The 18,497-nt window shown below is 41.6% G+C and overlaps 1 protein-coding gene across 7 annotated transcripts in view; it reads right to left on the reverse strand.

Moving 5' to 3' along the window:
* sh3pxd2aa (SH3 and PX domains 2Aa) overlaps positions 1-18,497 on the reverse strand; it is a 115,903-nt gene that overhangs the window by 77,649 nt on the left and 19,757 nt on the right. For all 7 annotated transcript variants that reach the window (XM_030421706.1, XM_030421689.1, XM_030421680.1 and 4 more), the window contains exons 4-5: positions 2,801-2,876; positions 529-605 (exon numbers count right to left, since the gene is read on the reverse strand). In XM_030421706.1, coding sequence (XP_030277566.1) covers positions 529-605; positions 2,801-2,876 — 153 coding nt within the window. The remainder of the gene's footprint in view (positions 1-528; positions 606-2,800; positions 2,877-18,497) is intronic.

Here is an 18,497-nt window from a genome sequence, read left to right on the forward strand (position 1 = left end):
CCGGGATAAATAATTTAAAAAAAACTAATAAGAAAGAGAACAGGAAGTGATAAGGCCGGCCTCTCTTGAATTAGAGAATGACGAAAGTCTTTCAAGGTTTCTTTTTTTCTTTTAGGACACTTATTTGGGAGAAGTGTATCAAATAAAGGGTTGTTAGTGAGAGGGGCTCTGAAGTAATGAAAGAGCTCAAAGTCTGCTTCATGCAGTTTGATGCACAACTAGGTCGCCCTGCGTCTGTGACCGTGGCACACAGGGAGGTAAACAACCCCTCAACTGTAGCAGCAAAAGATCACAACACCAAGCTGAGCCCTTCACTGACTCACAACGCTTCAGTGTCAGTGCAGGTTATAGACGCAAATACACAGCTCCTCCCCGTCACAGCAACTCTGTGGACTCATGTTTAGAGCATGTGAAAGGACAGTATGGGCTGTGACCTTTGACCCCTAACAGACCGGGGGGGGGGGGGGGGGGGACTTTCCCCACAGTCAGATGGGGAACTGAAGGATGTTGACAGAAAGGCCTCTTTACCCTGCAGTAGTCGTCGATGAAACGCAGCCGCTTCATTGCCACATCTCGTACATGACTCCTACGGAACAGGATTTTGCCTGGAGGGGGGGAGAGGGAGGAACAAAATCAAAATGTGCGGGCGGTGAACGGGTGAAGGGAAATAGAGTGACGATGATGGAGGGGAGGAAAAGGCAGAGAAGAGAAGTACAAATCTGACACACGCATACAGTCCTCCCTAGGGATAAAACAATCTGAAGCTGCTTTTGCAGTGCACACTACTTTGTGCAATATCCTTGCCAACCAGCAGGTGTCAGACCGAACAGTCTGCATGTCTGCACTGCATCCTGCTTCAGATCTGTAAAATGAGTGTCTTCTGCATGGTCAGCTCCTGTGGGGGTCGTATTATAGGAGCTGTGCCACATGCCCAAGAATAATCAGAATGAACTGTGCATCTGTTCTTTATCTTTTACCAGTTTACACGTTAACAAATAATACAAATTAATCGTTTACATGAGCAACAAAAGAAAATATGATCATTTCAAATACATATGCTATTACCAATTAGCATATTAGCATTTTCTGAATCAATCCATTACACTTGTTGTCTATAAAACAGGGATGCAGCAACTATAGATTTGATAGTGTTTTCACTCAGAAGTGTTTTTGTACTTTGTCTCCACAACAGTTCTTTATTTGATGTCATTTAAACAGTTGCTGTCTTTCAAAACAGAGACAATACAGCCACCAAATAACACAGAACAAATGCACAAAACATCAGGTGAAAGTGCAGTTAAATGACAGCATGGCTCTGCTGGTGTTCTGCTCTTGGGGAGATCACATGCCGTCTTAATGAGCGTTCCTTTACAAACGTTGAATCGCAGTGAAACTACACGTTCTCTACTCTGGAAAATAATGATCCATAACGTCGTTGGAGAGCGAGAACAGAAACAAGTGTTGCCGAGCTGTGACAGTTACAAAACTGTGACATTTCAGATTTCTATTTGAATGTCAAATAATTAAATAATAATTGAAACTCCGTCAGTAGCATTGCTTGAGTTGACTTTTGATGTTGACTCTTGAGTTTTACCAGTGATACCAAAATGATATAATGCAAACCTTGTGATTGGTTTAATGGGCTCTGTAAAATAAACCTAAAGTATTTGTCTAAAAAATTTAAATCATGGACCGTGTGAAAAGGTAGACTAAAAAAAGGACTCTGACTCTGATCAGGTGTCCCATGTACTTACAGTTGTCAATCATTTGTGCTGGCCCTGAGATCACAGTTGGTACCACAAAAAGTACCAAGGTTCAATCCCCAGCCCCGCACCAAACTATGAAAAAAAATGAGTTTTGTTGCAACATCTAATCATCTTTGATAGCCAACCTTCATCTGATACGTTGCCCTGCAGTTTAATGAATTCCAGCAAAGAGGACAGAGGAGTTTATCCTGAAACTAACGCAGACAGTCAGTAGTGTTTGCATCTGACTGATTTGGATGGTTTCCAAATTGGTCTTGTTTGTGAGTGCGTCAGCCAGAGAGAGAGAGAGAGAGGGAGGGAGTCAGAGGAGGAGGAGGAGGAAGAGGAGGAAGGGGGCTTGAGGGGATATGGAGAGCGTTTACAGTAGGTGCTGGGACGGTGTGTTTGCCACAGGGCTTTAACAGAGCATTTAGTAAAATAAACTGCACCAAACAGACAGGAGTGCTTTACTCCCTGAGCACAGATTCATCTGCAGGAATCTGACACACACACACACGCACACACAGGTGTACGCAGAGACACACAGGACATGATTAGCAGGATCACTGTCAGCCCCTCTGCCCCGGACACTGAACTGTTCCAAACACCACCATCGATCACTGCCACACTGTGCTGCAGGTCGCCATGAGCCTGAATGTCAGGTGGCGACTTACAGCATGAGACATTAGCATGTGCGCTATGACTCCAATCAATACTAGGACCCACTCACATGCTGTATATCCATGTCATCAGCTGAATGAATGCGTGCATAAACTCAGTCAGAGACACACAGAAGTCAAATCGATCCAAATATGTCCTGAAGATAAAAAAGAACACACAGACGTGCAGGCAGACGCGCAGCTGAGATGTGAAAGTCACAGATAGCGTACTGTCAGCAGTAGCACAGCACACACACATCTATACACACAGACACACACATGTAGCACAGGCAGGCATCAGTAACCAACTCATATTGATGCTGCGCTACTGCCGGCTATACATTATTAATATGGGAGCCTGTTCAGATAACTGGAGCTCTGGCGCAGGGCTATTACCTGGGAGAAATGGGATGATCCTCTTCTTTGGGTCCTTCTGCCCTCCCTCAATTGGGAACTTGTCGAGTATCTGCATCTAGAGAAGGAAAAGGAAGGCAAAGTTTTAGATTATAAAGGTTATAAAGTTACAAATCTGCCTTCTTTCAGGGAGTAGACAAATAGATCAACGTCAATCTCATGCCTTTAAGTTATTGTGGAACTTCATCCACCAAACAGCACCTCTACAGCTCACACATTCATATGTTCCAGCACCATGTCGCCGTCATCAATCTTTACTGGATATAACACATCCTAAAACCACATTTGTGAATGGGCTAAACAGGAGAGACACAGCGGGATACATGGGTATCAGCAGCTAGCTTAGCCTCAGTGACTGTATGCAGCACTCCAGTGTCCACAACTCCTGAGTTCCAGTAACCACTGACTGACTTGTGAATAAAAAAAAAATCAAAAATGTAAATAAAATGCTTCTGTAGTGACTGGGAGGCCCGTTTCCTCTCGTGTGGTAGAGACTGGCAACCTCCTATCATGTGGTTAGCTTGATGCTGACATGTCCTGGACCAGTCCATCAAATGAGTGGGAGTCATGTACGTTATCATTATCATGTCCTGTCACACTGCACGGCTTTCTGCAGTGTAAATCTGAAGTCGAGGAAGAAAAAGAAAAGAATACGTGTGACAAAATACTGTTACAAGTGCTGAGCAGCTTGTGTGGAGGTATTCTCACAGAAACTACAGGCTGTTCTGTGCCTGTTCTATACAAACAGATGCATGCTAAGACCACGCTCAGAGCGCCGACACTGACGACAGGAGAGAGGGAAAGGGGAGGAGAGGTTACGCTCCCCGACCCGTCTGCAACATGCCAGTGAGCCGTCCCAAATCACGTCTTCGAACAGATTCTATATAATGATCATCACACGTGGGAGCGTCGTGCCGATTTGTCTCTGATCTGGGGCTTTTTGTCAGCGCTCTTCAAAAAACCTTGCCAGCGGCAAGATCAGGGCTAAAATCCTGTAATGGGAGCTTGGCATTAAGGGTCCTGTTTTGGGGTTAGAACATATGGCCACCCTTACTTCCATCCTTTTATTTTTACTCTCAGAAAAAAAATGCACTTTGCTTCATTTGATGGATGACATATTTCAGGTGATTTACAGACTCCCACAGACTAATCAGACATTCTTTACTTTTTTATTCTGACCGGGAAACATCAAGGACGGTCGTTTTCTTTCAAAGTGGATGTGCAGCGTTTTGGTGGCGACACCCCTCGTACGCGCTTAATCCCAAATCCACATGAGGGTATCGCAAATATTCCAAAAATCAAAGCCTGTCGACACTCCTTTGGTCCCGAGGGCGTGCGGCAGAGGAGGCACTGTGAGCTGCAGGGTTTCATAGGAGTCGAGCGAGCTCCGATTTATTCATAAAGCATGGCGACATGAACGTGGTGAGAGGAGAAGTGCTGACACCGGAGCTGTAGGTGCAGGCAGGAAGAACGACAACGAGGCAGGATGGCGAGAAAGAGGGAGAAGACAGAGACAACGCAGGGAAAGGGGATGGCAAGGGGAGAGAAGGAGAGATGCGGCAGAGGTCACGCGGTGTGGATGAGTGTGTCAGCCCTATTATGTTTACCCAGTTTCACCCTTCAAATAAATCATTCAAGACAGGGATTAGAGAGAAAGTGAAAGCAAAGCACAGGAGAGATGCAGAGCGCTCGCAGACAAACATACTGTACAGCACTGCAGCAAACTGCTTCCTACAGTAATCAGAGATGGAGGGCAGGTGAAGAAAAGTGTGTGTGTGTGTGTGCGTGTGTGTGTGTGTGTGTGCGTGTGTGTGTGTGTGCGTGACTGCGTACAGGGGTGGAAGACCAGACAGAACATTAAAGGGAGGAGAAGAGACATCAGTTGTGTCTGTAACTAATGGCCGAGGGATGTAAAGGACCCCAGGGAGGTAAGTGAGCAAACAGCCTGGTGGGGCTGCAAGACATGCACACACACACACACACACACACACACGCCAGACAAATCACCCACATCCTACCGCAGGTCCAGCTCTCTCTGTCCATCTGTCAATCTGCATCCGCCTCTATAAAGCGCTCTTGTCTTGGTTTTATCTGGTTCTACCTGGCTGGAGAGCTGAAGGACTGGCCCGGGTCCAGGACTGGCCTCACTCATAGTCTTCTAAGGAGGATTCATTCATTAGCTGCCATGTTGCTGCATTCAGCCCAAAACTTGCAGCAGGCCCAGCTGTTTGGGACCCCAACACATGCTGCCTGGGACTGAATTTAGAACCATCTCTGGGACCCGTAGTGGGACAGATGCATGATGGACCAGCAACCAGACATTTAGCAGAGAAGCCGATTTAAAACGTGGCCGCAACCTTTCTTTCCGCTTCCTTTACAAAAGTGAGTGATGACGTGGGGACGTGAGGTGGCGAGAAAGTCCAAGTCAAAGAGTGCATGGAAGCATATACTGTATGTGTGTGTGTGTTCACGTGTGCACAGGTGCAGGAACTGGAAAGGACAGAAGCACGTCTGAGGCTCGACATGTCAGCTCTCAGCTCGTGTCATGTCTCCAATCAAACGACTTGCTCATCACGTTTCTTTCTCCTAGAGTTCAACAAACCTCGGCGATCGCAAACCAGTCCACCCATTCTCATTCTCATTGGCCCGAATGGCTCATTTGGATCAAGGTCAAATCATTATTCAAAACGGCCTCCGGTTCTTTCAAACTCGCCCTAAAATACACGCTTTCCTGTCCCTGCTGACAGATTCCTGGCACGAGAAGCGTGCTCGCATCCTGCCAGGAATCGTGGGATCACAGAGAGAGAAAATGGTGAGAACAGGTGGGACGGTGGGGATCAGGTGACAGAGCCTCGGACTCCACAGCTCCTTTACATGCATGCACACAATCTGCACGCTGTACAGCTCAGCACTCTTCTGATAAGACAAACACACAATCATCAGTCTAGGTGGTTACATTACACTCCCAGGATGTCGAAAGAGGAAGAAAAGAAATAAATAATACATTTAAAAAAAACACTCATGCCAAACCATTGCTCCACTTCCCAGACTTCACTTCACTGTCTCCTTGGTAACCAGCACAGAGAAAGTGCGAAGAAGAGTTGTGAAGGGATGTGATTGGATGATGCAGCGCAGCTCTGGACCACTGGTGTAAATGTTGGGAGTCAGGTTAAAAAAAAAAAAAAAAAAAAGAAAAGGCATGAGGACGAGATTCTTTTATCTCCTCAGAGTCGGAGTGAGTACAGATAACGATGACGTAATGTCCGATTCACACTCTTACACATCACACCTTCAGGGATGTCAGGATTTTGTTGTCGGTTTTTGCTTTCAGCACTCTATTCAAGCCGATTCACATGCAGGATTACAGCTCCGGAGAAGAGCATTTACCTTACGATGTAAAAAGGGCTGCAGTGCTGCAGCGGTCAAATAGCAATTCATTAAAGGAAGACAAACAACCTCTACGTTTGCAGAGCAGATACTGAGACATGACAGAGGGAGCGTTTCCAAGTTCTCATCATTTAGTGTCAGGTTTGTGAGATGACTTGGACGGTTAGAATTCATTAAGGCAACACAATTAGTCAAGCTGTTATCAAAATCCTAATATGGCCAAGTACAATAGCAAAATCGCATGACGCTGCAATTTTTTGATAAAGGTGGAACGTGTGACAAAGCAGCATTCTCATGTAAAGTACCATCGTGCTGCAGAGAGCGTCCTGCCTACAAATCTCCTGGTGGAAGAAAACCTGTTTGTTTGGTACAGACCCCGACAAACAGGATCTTGAGAGCTTTTTCCGTGAAAAATGAAAACTGTGATGCAAAAATGTTCACTTATAATGTGATGCTTCATGTGAATCTGCATAGTTCTAATATCTGTAAAATAACTGCAATTTTTATCATATCATGCAGCCCTGGTGTTCATTAATCTGGTCCTGCTCCGTGGTTTGGGGTTGAGGTCTTCACAGGATCAGAAATGTTGAATCTTAACCTCTGCAAAACTGACAGTCTGAGTTGACCAGAGGATAATTAAACGGGTCCAAAAGGCTGACTGGAGAGAGAACACCAGCATTTGCAGCAGCATGATGTCCCACCAATTAAACAGCAACAGGATTTGAGATTCTCCGTCTTGCTTCCAAAGACTGTGACCATGACGTACAAACCTGAGACACACGGCTGGAACATATATGAAAATGAATTGGACCCGATTCAGGCTGGGAACCCGTGAACACATGTAGCCATGGGTAGGGCTGTAGATAACAACTGTGGCTAACATCCACGACGCGATGGACGGATTTCACGGTTACCATTTGATTCTATTTCGATTCAAACATTTCATTTTTGTACAGACAGTTGTGCCATTGTTAGACTATGCCACCTGGAGGTCATTGGTTTTAACTGTCCACTACATTTTTTAATTATTTTTTTAAAAGATGAATTTAGAGTTTGGCAAATTCAAATGATATTCATCAAAAATATAAAATACTCCAGAGTTTAATTAACAAATATCAACCTCGGGTAATAAACAACATGGACAGAAATTAAGTTACAAAGTTCGGTTTCTGAAATCCGTCCCGGATAAACCTTCTTCCCAAACAAATGTATAAAAGATATCTGCAAAATAAAATACACCCAACAACTCTGATGCTGCTGAAGTTAACTCTAGTACCAGTCAGCTGATTGTCTTCGTGCTAATAGGATAAAGTATCTCTAAGTGCAGCTGCAGGCTACCAGTAAGCTAGCTGTTAGTAGCTGGAGTGGAGAGAAAAAACACCGGGATAATCGCTGACCCTGCTTTTGATTTTGGTCATAGATATTGAGCATTCATTTCAATATTTTAACGAGGTATCGTACTTCAATAGAATCAAAAAACACTAATCTGTTGAGTAATGTTAACAGTCATCAGTTGATTGATTAGCCAGGGAACATAGAACCACGCTCAATTGGGAAGTACACACTAAATGTTTAGTACTTAGACAACAAGTGAAAACCTTTCAGCCCTTATTTTTGGTTTGAACCATTTCCTAGCAGACCTAAACACTGTGACACTTTGAAATATACACATTTTGTAGGAGGGCCTCTCAACTAATTAACAATATCCACTTGCAGAACAATACTCTTTTCACACAGCAGTCTGTTTATTTTAGTTCCAGTTACAGAAGTTTGAAGCCTGTAGAGACAGGCGTACATCTGAGAACTGAGCCAGAGTTGGATTTTGCTCCTCCTAAGAGCAGCTACTTTTCAGATCATGCACACCAGCTAAGAATAGAGCCTCCATATAAGGACCTGTGAGGGTCAGTTGGTATAAACTTGGGGGATGCCATACTGTTAATAGTGCTCTGGATTGATGGCTCACTTCCTGTCGGCGGTCATGTGACTGTGAGGGTTTACCCTTGGCTTTGCAGTAGTGGAACAGAAATATAAACACGCATTCAACCTCTGGAGCAACTCATGACCGGCACAGCAAGACAACCATGTGATCCTTGCACCATGGTGAGCGAGGCCACAGACTCAGCATGCTTGTTCTCTCTAGTGTTGAAGCATAACATGATAAGGTCACTGCTCTTGTATCTGCAAGCAAGCGTACAGCTCAAGATAAATCCAACACATACCCTGTCTTGGTGATGTAAACATGTTGTTTCCTCTCACATTTAGTCCCAAGATACATCAGATTCCCCCTCAGCTCTCTGACCCCTTTATCAAGCTCTTGAAGGAACATTTCGCACACATCTTTGACGGTGAGGAAGTGCACACACAGACCATCTTCTGCCTTTTTTTTGTCTTCTTCGTACAGATCAAATCCGAAAGACAGAAGGATGGAAACTAATGGAGCACAAGTCTCAACATGCATTAGTGCCTAGCAGGATTCAGTTTCAGAGAGACAGATGTCTGAGATGGGCTCGAGGGGGGAAGGCATTCCTTTCAAGCCACAATCACTCACAGTTGTGCATCTAAATATAACCTGGCATCCTGGCATTAGATCTAAATGCTGCCCGTGGTTGGCACATTATATTGGACAATGTTGGAACATGATATCCCGGTATTCTATGCAATGAATGCAAGTGTTGGAGTGGCGCACGGGTTGGATTTGTCTAAAAATCGGAGCTCTGTTCCTGGAGATGTCAACGCTGAGGGGTGATACACCTCATGTTGTAATCCAGGCTCCCCTTGTTTCAATGAGACAACAGGTGCAGGGATGTGGCAACCATCTGTCCACAGTTGGTCATTTGTCACTCCGGGGACTCAGGTGGCAGAGCCTACGGTGGCCTTAAGAACAAAGCTCAAGAGATGGGTTCTAACTGGGAAACACCCTTAATGGGCGAGGATCGCATTTGCTCCTGGGGCTGAACCGGAATTTCAGCTTATCTCAAAATCTGATGGCATCTGCGGCATTATGGTTTCCTTATTGTTGCGAGGGAGGATGAGGTTGTTTGACTATCTTTTAAATATATATATAGCTCAATGTGATGTCTTTAAATTGTTTGTTTTGTCAAATAGTCCAAAGTGTGCAAAACTATCAGGATATTGGACAAACATGCAAACATAGAACACAGTAGAGAATATACCTCCGCCAAGGCCAGGCAGCCCCATTTAATTCAGTCAAGCCTAATCCCACATCAAACTGGACATCTCTCTAAATTTTTAAACTAGAAACAACTGAGTAACGATAATTCAAGCTCAGCAGATCTAGGATCCACATCAAATGGTACTCAAATACCAGCGACCTGAATATGCCTGCAATTTTCTTTTTTTAAATCAAAATCCAGGTGGTATTCCCTGAGAAAGTAACAAAAGTGTTTCAAAATTGCCTATTTTGCCATCTTAACAAAAGGAAAAAAAAGATCCCCTTTACTTTTTATAAGGCGTATTTCTAAAAGACGTAAAAGACAACAATCAGACATTACTTTCTTCTTATTGCTAAGAAGATAATGACAGTCTCCTGTTTGAGGCTGTTGCCCCCCAAAGCAACACAACAGATGGAGAAAATTAAGGTTTTTTCCCTATATGGAGAACATAATTGCAAGACGACCATTAAAACAGATATATTCCTGACTAAATGGTCCCCAAGTATCTCATACTTTCTCAACTGATGGCATCTAAGAGACGGTAAAATAACTGGTACATTTCTGCCCTTTCATAATGTACATTCTCCGGTCCTCTTTGTGTCTGTGGACGACTGTCACTATTCTTTTTGTATTTTTCTTGACCTGAGAATGGTGGGAACTATGTATGGACAATGAAAAGATGCCAAATTCCACTGGCTAGTTAGATTTTAAAAAAAATAAAACATTGTAGTTCAAAGGTGTTGCTGAATGATTTCAGTGAAATTGCGTTAAGGCTCATTAGCCAGTCTAGTACAGATCATCGCCTGCTGTAGGAGAGCCTGGGCAGGGAAATACAGAATTCTGAAATCACTGGAACAATCCATAAGTTTCTCTCTCCATCTCTCTGTACAGCAAAGGTAGTGGTGTTAAAGTTCTGACAAATAAAGGCTTTACTCACACAGTCATTGAAAATACATTAATCAAAGAGATTAAACCAAACACATAAGCTGTGAGAGAACCTTAAAGACACGATAGGTCTATTTATATGAATTCATGATAAATTGCCGTTTTGAAGGGAGGGGAAACAAGAGCAGTGCCACGATTCCATTCAAACAAAGGAAAGCAATTATTTCATCCTCTGAGCTTTGCCCTTTATTTGCGCCCAATGTTTTTAACCTCCCTTCATATTTAATGGAAGCACTGTAACTAAATGTTCCAGTGGCATTTTGGGGTAAATTACCACCCTGACTGCTTGTCTGAGATCTGCCCGAGCAACCGCACAACAGCTTCACCTTCCAGAGTGAACCCTGAATCTGAAGAAAAGGACAGTGTGGGCTTACACATGGAGCACTTCAGTTTGGGTCAACTAAGTAGGCCAGCCAACTTACAGTCCACTACAGGCAGTGCAGGGAGGAAGGGCTCTCACCTGTGCCAGGGTTCAGTCCTAACAGAGTAGCATAGGACCTAATTTAGCCATGGTGATGGTCTCAAGAGTTTCCACACTGACAGCCAGGACAAATATTGGGCTGTGTGGCCAAACCACAGTCCCTCCCAGAAGGGGTGAATCGGATGGCAATGCCCTCCCCATGTGTAAGTCTGTGTGTGTGCATGTGTGTGTATGTGTGTATGTGTGTGTGTGTTTGGTGCTAAATGCACTGCACAGTCCACACTTACATAGGCGTGGAAGGGAAATGAATAGTGAAGTTTGGAGTATAACCATGAGTGGGCTGAGAGAAGCTGCTCTTCCTTGTCACGTCAAGTTGTGAAATGACAAAGAAGCTCTGGCAAGGTTAAAAGAGTGCTTGATTGATTTAAACAAACACGCTCAGCAGTTTACTGACTGTTGATTTGCAGTCTGAAAGATTAGATGGATGGACTACCTCCAACTCAAAGCAATAAACGACACGCCCCCACATTCGTATTTGAATGTGTTTTTTTTTTTCCGTAAAGGTGTCTGTCGAAACCGCATCAGAAGTCCTTTTCCTTAGAGAGTATGGCTGACACTGACCAATAGAAGAGCGGACACAACACACTGGGGTGGGCTCCCATTCACTTTTGAACAGATATTGGTAACCAGTGGTACATTCACATTACTCTCTCTCTGTAATCATAACAATGTCATTTCAGATGTAAAACGTTTTCCACCAAATATGACTGGCATTTGTTGGAAGACCTGGAAGCAGCTGGAGAAACTGTTGCGAATATGTGCACTTTGCTCGACCTGGAAACCTGGACTGAAATGAAGAAACTGCCAGAATATCAGCATAATATTGCAGCGTCTAGTCTGCCTGATCCAAAGAACTGAGAGAAACACTGACATTTCTGTTCTGTTGTTGTTGTCAGCAGTGCTGCATACAGTAATACAAAGCTGCCGAGTCTCACACAATTACCGCAAGTCTCACGCAACTGAGCATCTTCACACGGTCACACTCTAACCATCATATGTCACACGGTGAGAATAAATTGCCCCCTTTTCATTTTTTCCCCTCTGATATATTTCCTCACTTGCTGCTTGCCGTACTTGGGGCCCTATTCTGCCTCTGATTGGCTTACCCAGATATTAACCCTTACCAATCAGTCCTCATGTCTAAATCTAACCAGCCTAACAAAAGGCAACAAGTTCCAATCAGAGGCAGAGTAGAGCGGGACATGCAGTCACAACTCAGGAGGAGGACACAAACTTTAGCCAACAGGCTGCAAACATTCAAAAAATATTGTGATCGTCTGTCAGCTGAAGCTGTAGGTCATACTGAAGGTAACCACCTCATTCATATCAGAATGATGTTATTTTTCTTAATTAATACAATGCCTTCTATAGTATAGTCATAACAATTTACAGAGCATGGAAAATGATATCAATCTGGACAATAATTTCTTCTGTAACATAAATGATAATAGTTGCTCCTACACAGAGGAACAGTATCATCAAACCATTGAGACAGATTATTAATATTCCACTTCAACAACATCAAGGAATACTGAAGTCAGTTTACACAACCGTTCAACATCACTGTCATATCTGAAACATGGATCAACCCTGAGAAAGGAAGAAACTTGGAATCAGACAGATATGACTTCAGTTATATAAATAGAAACAATAAGAGTGGAGGAGGAGTGGCTATACATATAGACAAAACCTGAATTATAAAGTGTTAAAATGTGCAACAACTGTGGTGGACAACATATTAGAGAGAATAACAAGTGAAATATGCATAGAGAAAAACAAACAAACAAAAATCAGAAAGTACTTTTCATTTGTGGAGATTTCAGTATTGATCTTTTAAATCTAAATAAACAAAAAAATGAATTTATCAAAAAAGAGTTCATCAACATGATGTACATTATGAGCCTAGTCCCAAAAATGACCAGACCCAGTAGAATAACATCCCACTGTGCCACTAACGGATAGCATATTTGCTAATGACTTAGGAAACCGTACAATGAGCCAACTATCAATCAGCAACATCAATGACCATCTACCAGTTTGTACAGTCTTTGACATTAAACACAATCTGGACAAGAACCCACAACACAGATGAATGAGGACAGAGAAGTTATTGAACGCACCAAAACACCATTAACTGGCACAAACTTTGGAATTTTCTTATATAAGGAAAAGGATATTGACAGTGTGTATGAAACATTCTTAAGATTATTCAGATCATCATATGATTCATTATATGAGATCATCCATGGATCACCAGGAGATGAAAAAATAACGGCAAAAAGAAAAATACACTACACAGAGAAGACAGACAACTGAAGGGGCGGAAAATAAACACAAACAATATATGAATAAGTCAACTCATATTATAAGGAGATGTAGGAAGGACTACTGCGGTAAAATATTAGATAATGATAAAAAATAATAAGAAAGGAATATGGAATATATTAAATAGTATAATAAAAATGTAAGTTATCCTCAGTATTTTAATGGAAATAATAACATGGACGATGTGGTAAATAGCTTTGATACATTTTTTGTGAGTGTTGGACCAAACTGATCCATCCTTGACAACTGAAAAGATTATTGATAATTCTACAGAAAGGAATCCCAGATCTATGTTTCCAACAGCAGTGGAAGAGAGAGAAATTATAGATATTGTTAATAAATGTTTTTTTTTTTTTTTAAGACTTCTACTGACTTTAATGAAACAGACATGACAGTAGTGAAAAGGGTTACTGATGGGGTTTCAAAACCACTCGCATACCTCTGCAGGTTGTCATTCGAAACCAATACATTTCCAAACAAAGTGAAAATAGCTAAAGAAAAGGGTAAGTTATTTTTCATTTTAGTGTCAGATTGGATTTAAACTTTTTGCCAGGGTCAGTCTTTCACATGTGGCTCTCATTTGCAATTTCATTCATTTGCAATTTTGTTTGGCATTAAATGATCATGAATCATGTAATTCGCCAATGTAATTCGACAAGTACCTAAAGTACCGAGGTCAATACTCGAACCCTACAGTTCACAGAATCACACCACAAATACAAGATTTGCAACATAAAGACAACATTCTAACCAAAATCGAGACACATAAACCAGACCAGCTAAAATTGTGATTTTTGAGGCAGATTTTTTTTTCATTATTCTTTATCATTTAACACTATAATTGTTTATCTCTCATATTTTGTGATAACAGTTTCTGGTTGCTTAATTGCATCCAAACGTTTCTTTTTGCAAACTGAACTGAACAGAAGTCTCCCTCTAGAAGCTAACATTCAAACTGTTAACTGTACTGTGCTCAGGCATGTCGACAAAGGTGAAGACAAATAGAGGAAAGACTGATGTGAAGAACAGAATGAAAGATACTCTCGTCATCTCTTATCCCTGTTTGTCTTGGTTCTGTCTCTCTCTCTGTTTCGACCTGACTAGGTTGCTTTAAAAGTCAGAGTCTCACATGTTCTGTCCTGCCTGCTGTTTACCCAATCACTGTTCATTAACCTACAGACAGAGAGGCCAGGCAGGGCATTGGCTGGACTGGGACTGGCCATCGCCATCGATACTGTAGATAAGCAGAGGCAATCTATGAATTTGCACGATCAGCAATAAACCTGGAGGGATGTTTGTCTAAACATTTTTGGAACGCCAGACGAGTGAAGCTTCAGGCGTCAGGAGAAAACCGATGGTGTCAGATAGGTTAATGAACATAGGTTAGTATACTGATTCAATTTCAAATGTCTGCATTTCAGACCGTTTTGTGTGTTCAACAAAACATTGTAGTTATCAAGTTCCCAGGAAAAAAACAGTACTTGATAAAAATAGTGAATTGACAATTATTTTATTTCCATTGGAGAAACAATTTTCTCACCTTGAAAAATTTTAAAGCCGCTGTATTTACTTTTTTTATGATTTTGCATATTGTTCAATACATTGTGTTTTGTTGGTAGGAGAATGAGCTAATACCAATGAATACTGGTGCTGTCACTCATTCTCAGGTCTAACTTGTGTGAGACTTAAAGGTACATTGTGGAGTTTTTAAACACTCTACCTGTCTTGGATTGTACAAGGACACACTAATGTGGGCAACAGTGCATTCCTTCCAAATGCTTTTCTGCTAATCAAAAATTTGGCGGTTACCCACCAAGAAACAAAGCAATTCGCTAACAAAGGCAGTAAGGAAGAGGTTGCAAGCTGAAAAAAAATGGACGTAAACAATCCTCAATTATAAATATTTTTGAAATTGGCGTTGCAAATAGAACAAAAACACTCAACACATTTGTTAGATCTGAAGGGTACAAACAAAGCACGTAAAACCATCATTTCAGGCATTTACATTTTTTAAGTATTTCAATTACATGTAAAATTCTCATCAATTTTTTTTACATCATGTCGAGGCAATGTGTAGAAGTTAAATAACTTAGTTTTATTAACTTAAATTAATGGAGACATATACAATATGCGTTTATTCAATTATGACATATTAAGTGAAGAGGAACCTCCAACATAACAAGTGTTTTTCAAGTGTTTACTATTAAATATTAAACATAAAAAAGAAAAGCATTTTAAATTGGTTATTCTGTCTCCTAGCAAAGATCACCCATCTAGTAATCTAATTTATTCAGATTGACTCAACATGATAGGAGAGCTTTGCATTGAATGTGACCCTGTAACCCATTGAATGGGTCATTCAATTAAAGTAGTAAAGGTACTTAAAATATTTAAAGTCACTGTATAAGGCATCAATTTTTATCATATTGTAAGCATGTTATTTGATGAGTAACACTAAATGTAACTTTTGTTTGCCTGCAATAGAACTTAGTCGACCGTCGACCTTTAAGGTCTTACAACTAACTAACTTTATACAGTGGTGGCACTGGTATGTGCACCAGCACATAATTTAGATCCAGCCATGATAGACTTAAATTTAATTGCTTAACACATTATGCAAATGATTGCTAACAGAAATAAAGGTGCAGATAACTGTTCTTCATTTAAATCAAAGCACACACAACAAGAAATTGTGATAACCTAAAAATATTTTTAAGGCTCCTTTTTGTTTAATAAGAACTGCTAAATATCAGGCGCACCGTTGTCACCAGTGGAAATGTTTAACCACCCTTGACATATTTTTGGAGCATGAGTAAATAACTGTTTGCTAACTCATTCAGTTTATTCCACTTGGCCTCGTCCATAGCTAGAGTGAAGGGCTTGTGAGATGAAATGCAGTCATGCATCTTCTGGCAACAAATTATAAAGCAGGCACATTTGAAGGTATAGATCAGACATTGACATGTGTGTATCAATACAGGTTTTACTGCTATCTTTTGCCCAACAGCCAACCCCAAACACCCAATTCAGATTTATTTGGAGTGAAGACGTGGACTTGGCTTTAATTTCTAGATCACCGAACAACCACGACAGCCCCAGACCTGGAACCTTGTCTCATGATGGCTTACCAAAGTTCTTGTTTGATTGTTTAAAGGTATCTGAAACTGAACGGCTTTTTTGACATGCTTGTGGTGAGCGTCCAAAGTTTTCAAAGATTTCACATAGTGGCTTTAAAACATGACGACTAAAGTAAAAAAAAAAACATAATTAAATTAAACTATGTGTAATGTTTTTCACTTAGTTCTGCTATATAAGAGAAAATATGACAGAAAGACTTATACAGCGTTCCTCTTTTTCCTTGACTTGTTCCTCCACCTCTGAGGATAACAAATAACAGCATGAATTCCATTCACACTACACTGTTTCATATTCTTTTTTATTACACACTCCTGATTACATCGGTCTTTCAGTCATTCAACAGTGCAAGCTGCTCTGCGCTCAATACTATCCGGGCATACAATAAAAAAACCCTGCCCTCTCTCTACACAGTAGGAGTATAAAATAAATAGTGCTTTATCAAATGGTGAATGCAGGCTGGGAGACTTGGCTCGAAATGTAATGAAAAAGAGAAAAACCTTGAGCAGCCTCTCTGTTCAAGGCTCAGTGTGAGGCAGAGCTGTCAGTGATGTCTCAGCGCACAAAGTGCTCAAAAGTATTCATCAACTCTCCTTGCCATCCCGTTCGGGTGGAGGAGACCTTGAGCCGAACAGAAACAAGAGGACTGGCCAGACGAGCACAGGGAGGGAAAGAAAACCAGACAGAGATGGATAGAGAACAACAGCGGAAGTCTGTCAGCTGGCACATACATCTCTGAATAACAGGCAGCAGTGTAACAGAGAAAAGAAATAGGAAAACATTTACACTTAATGTAATCAAATGTGTAAATCACCACCAGCTAAAGTTAGAAGAAGAGAAGACGTGTATGTAAAAGGGGATGGATAAAGACGCACTGACCAACAAAACTAAACAGTAACAATAAAGTTTTATCAGTAAATGATTTTTTGAGAGTTATGCCAAAAAAAACATCCTCTGCCTTCATGCCTTACATGCAGGGGTTGAAGTCATCTGGAGGGTCTCTCCACCTCAACACAAAGAACAAAAGCTCCACGAGAAACAAAACCTATCCTCTTCTCCACACACTTGAAGAGGCCAGCATCAACACGCCATTCAAACATATGGGATCAATGTAAAGGCCTGAGGTTCCAACTTGAGAGCGATCACTATATCAATCTACCGCAGCACACAGTGGCTTTGACCCATGCTTTGCTTTCTCCTGACTGCCTGTATGTTGGTGATCTAAGAACTAAAGCCAAGTCCACGTCTTCACTCCAAATAAATCCATCTGAATTGGGTGTTTGGGGTTGGCTGTGGGGCAAAAGATAGCAGGAAAAACCTGTATTGACACATGTCAATGTCTGATCAACACCTTCTCCAGGGGATTCACAAGTGTCTGCTTTTTAATTTGTTGCCAGAAGATGTGATCTGGCACTAACCTGAGCACTTGCCTTTTCTTTGTGCACTGTGGAGCATTATTGACTGCATTTCAACACACAAGCCCTTCACTCTAGCTACGGACGAGGCCAAGTGGAGTTAACAGAATGCGCTAGCAAACGGTTATCCACAGATCTAGGAGACACAGAGTAACATTAGCATTCAGATGCAATCGTGTCTCTGGCCATCAGATGAAACCAACTCCACTGCTCACACTTTGTTGGTCTCCGCCGACACTATTCGGCTATTTAGATGCTAAATGCTCCACTAGCTGGTCATCATTTTGTCCGTTCTGTTGGGTACGGGTAGGGAGCTTTGAGGCTGAAAACAGCTGCCTTCTGCTTGGAAAAAGCAATAAAACCAAAACAGCCAGCCAAAACAGGCTAAAAGGCTCTGTAAAGCTTATAGGAACTGCATAGTCACTTTCTCACAATGAGCAACCCCTACCAGCTCACATAGCCATTTGATCAATTGTTATAAATATTTTGTTTGGTGTTTGAGGAATCTTCTTGAGGAAGACGAAGGGTTAGGTTTACCTCTACACAATAAACTGTGTTCAAACTCATCTGTCTGTTTGCCTGTAGGCATGTCTAAAAACTTGCTAACTGACATCTGGTGTTACGCTGAAATTAGGCCATAGGTCAAATATGTATCCAACAATTCACTTCTATTCCCACAGAAAAAAATAATGATCTAATAGTTTTGTACTATTGAAGTCACACTTTTTGTGGATTGCGCAGTTTTGTCTAAAGTATATTCTCACTCAATGCAACTTGATTATGTTAAAGCTCGGTTAGGTAAATCCTTCTAGAAGCAT

This window comes from Sparus aurata, chromosome 1 (genome assembly GCF_900880675.1).
Source record: "Sparus aurata chromosome 1, fSpaAur1.1, whole genome shotgun sequence".
In the NCBI taxonomy this organism is placed as follows: domain Eukaryota; kingdom Metazoa; phylum Chordata; class Actinopteri; order Spariformes; family Sparidae; genus Sparus; species Sparus aurata.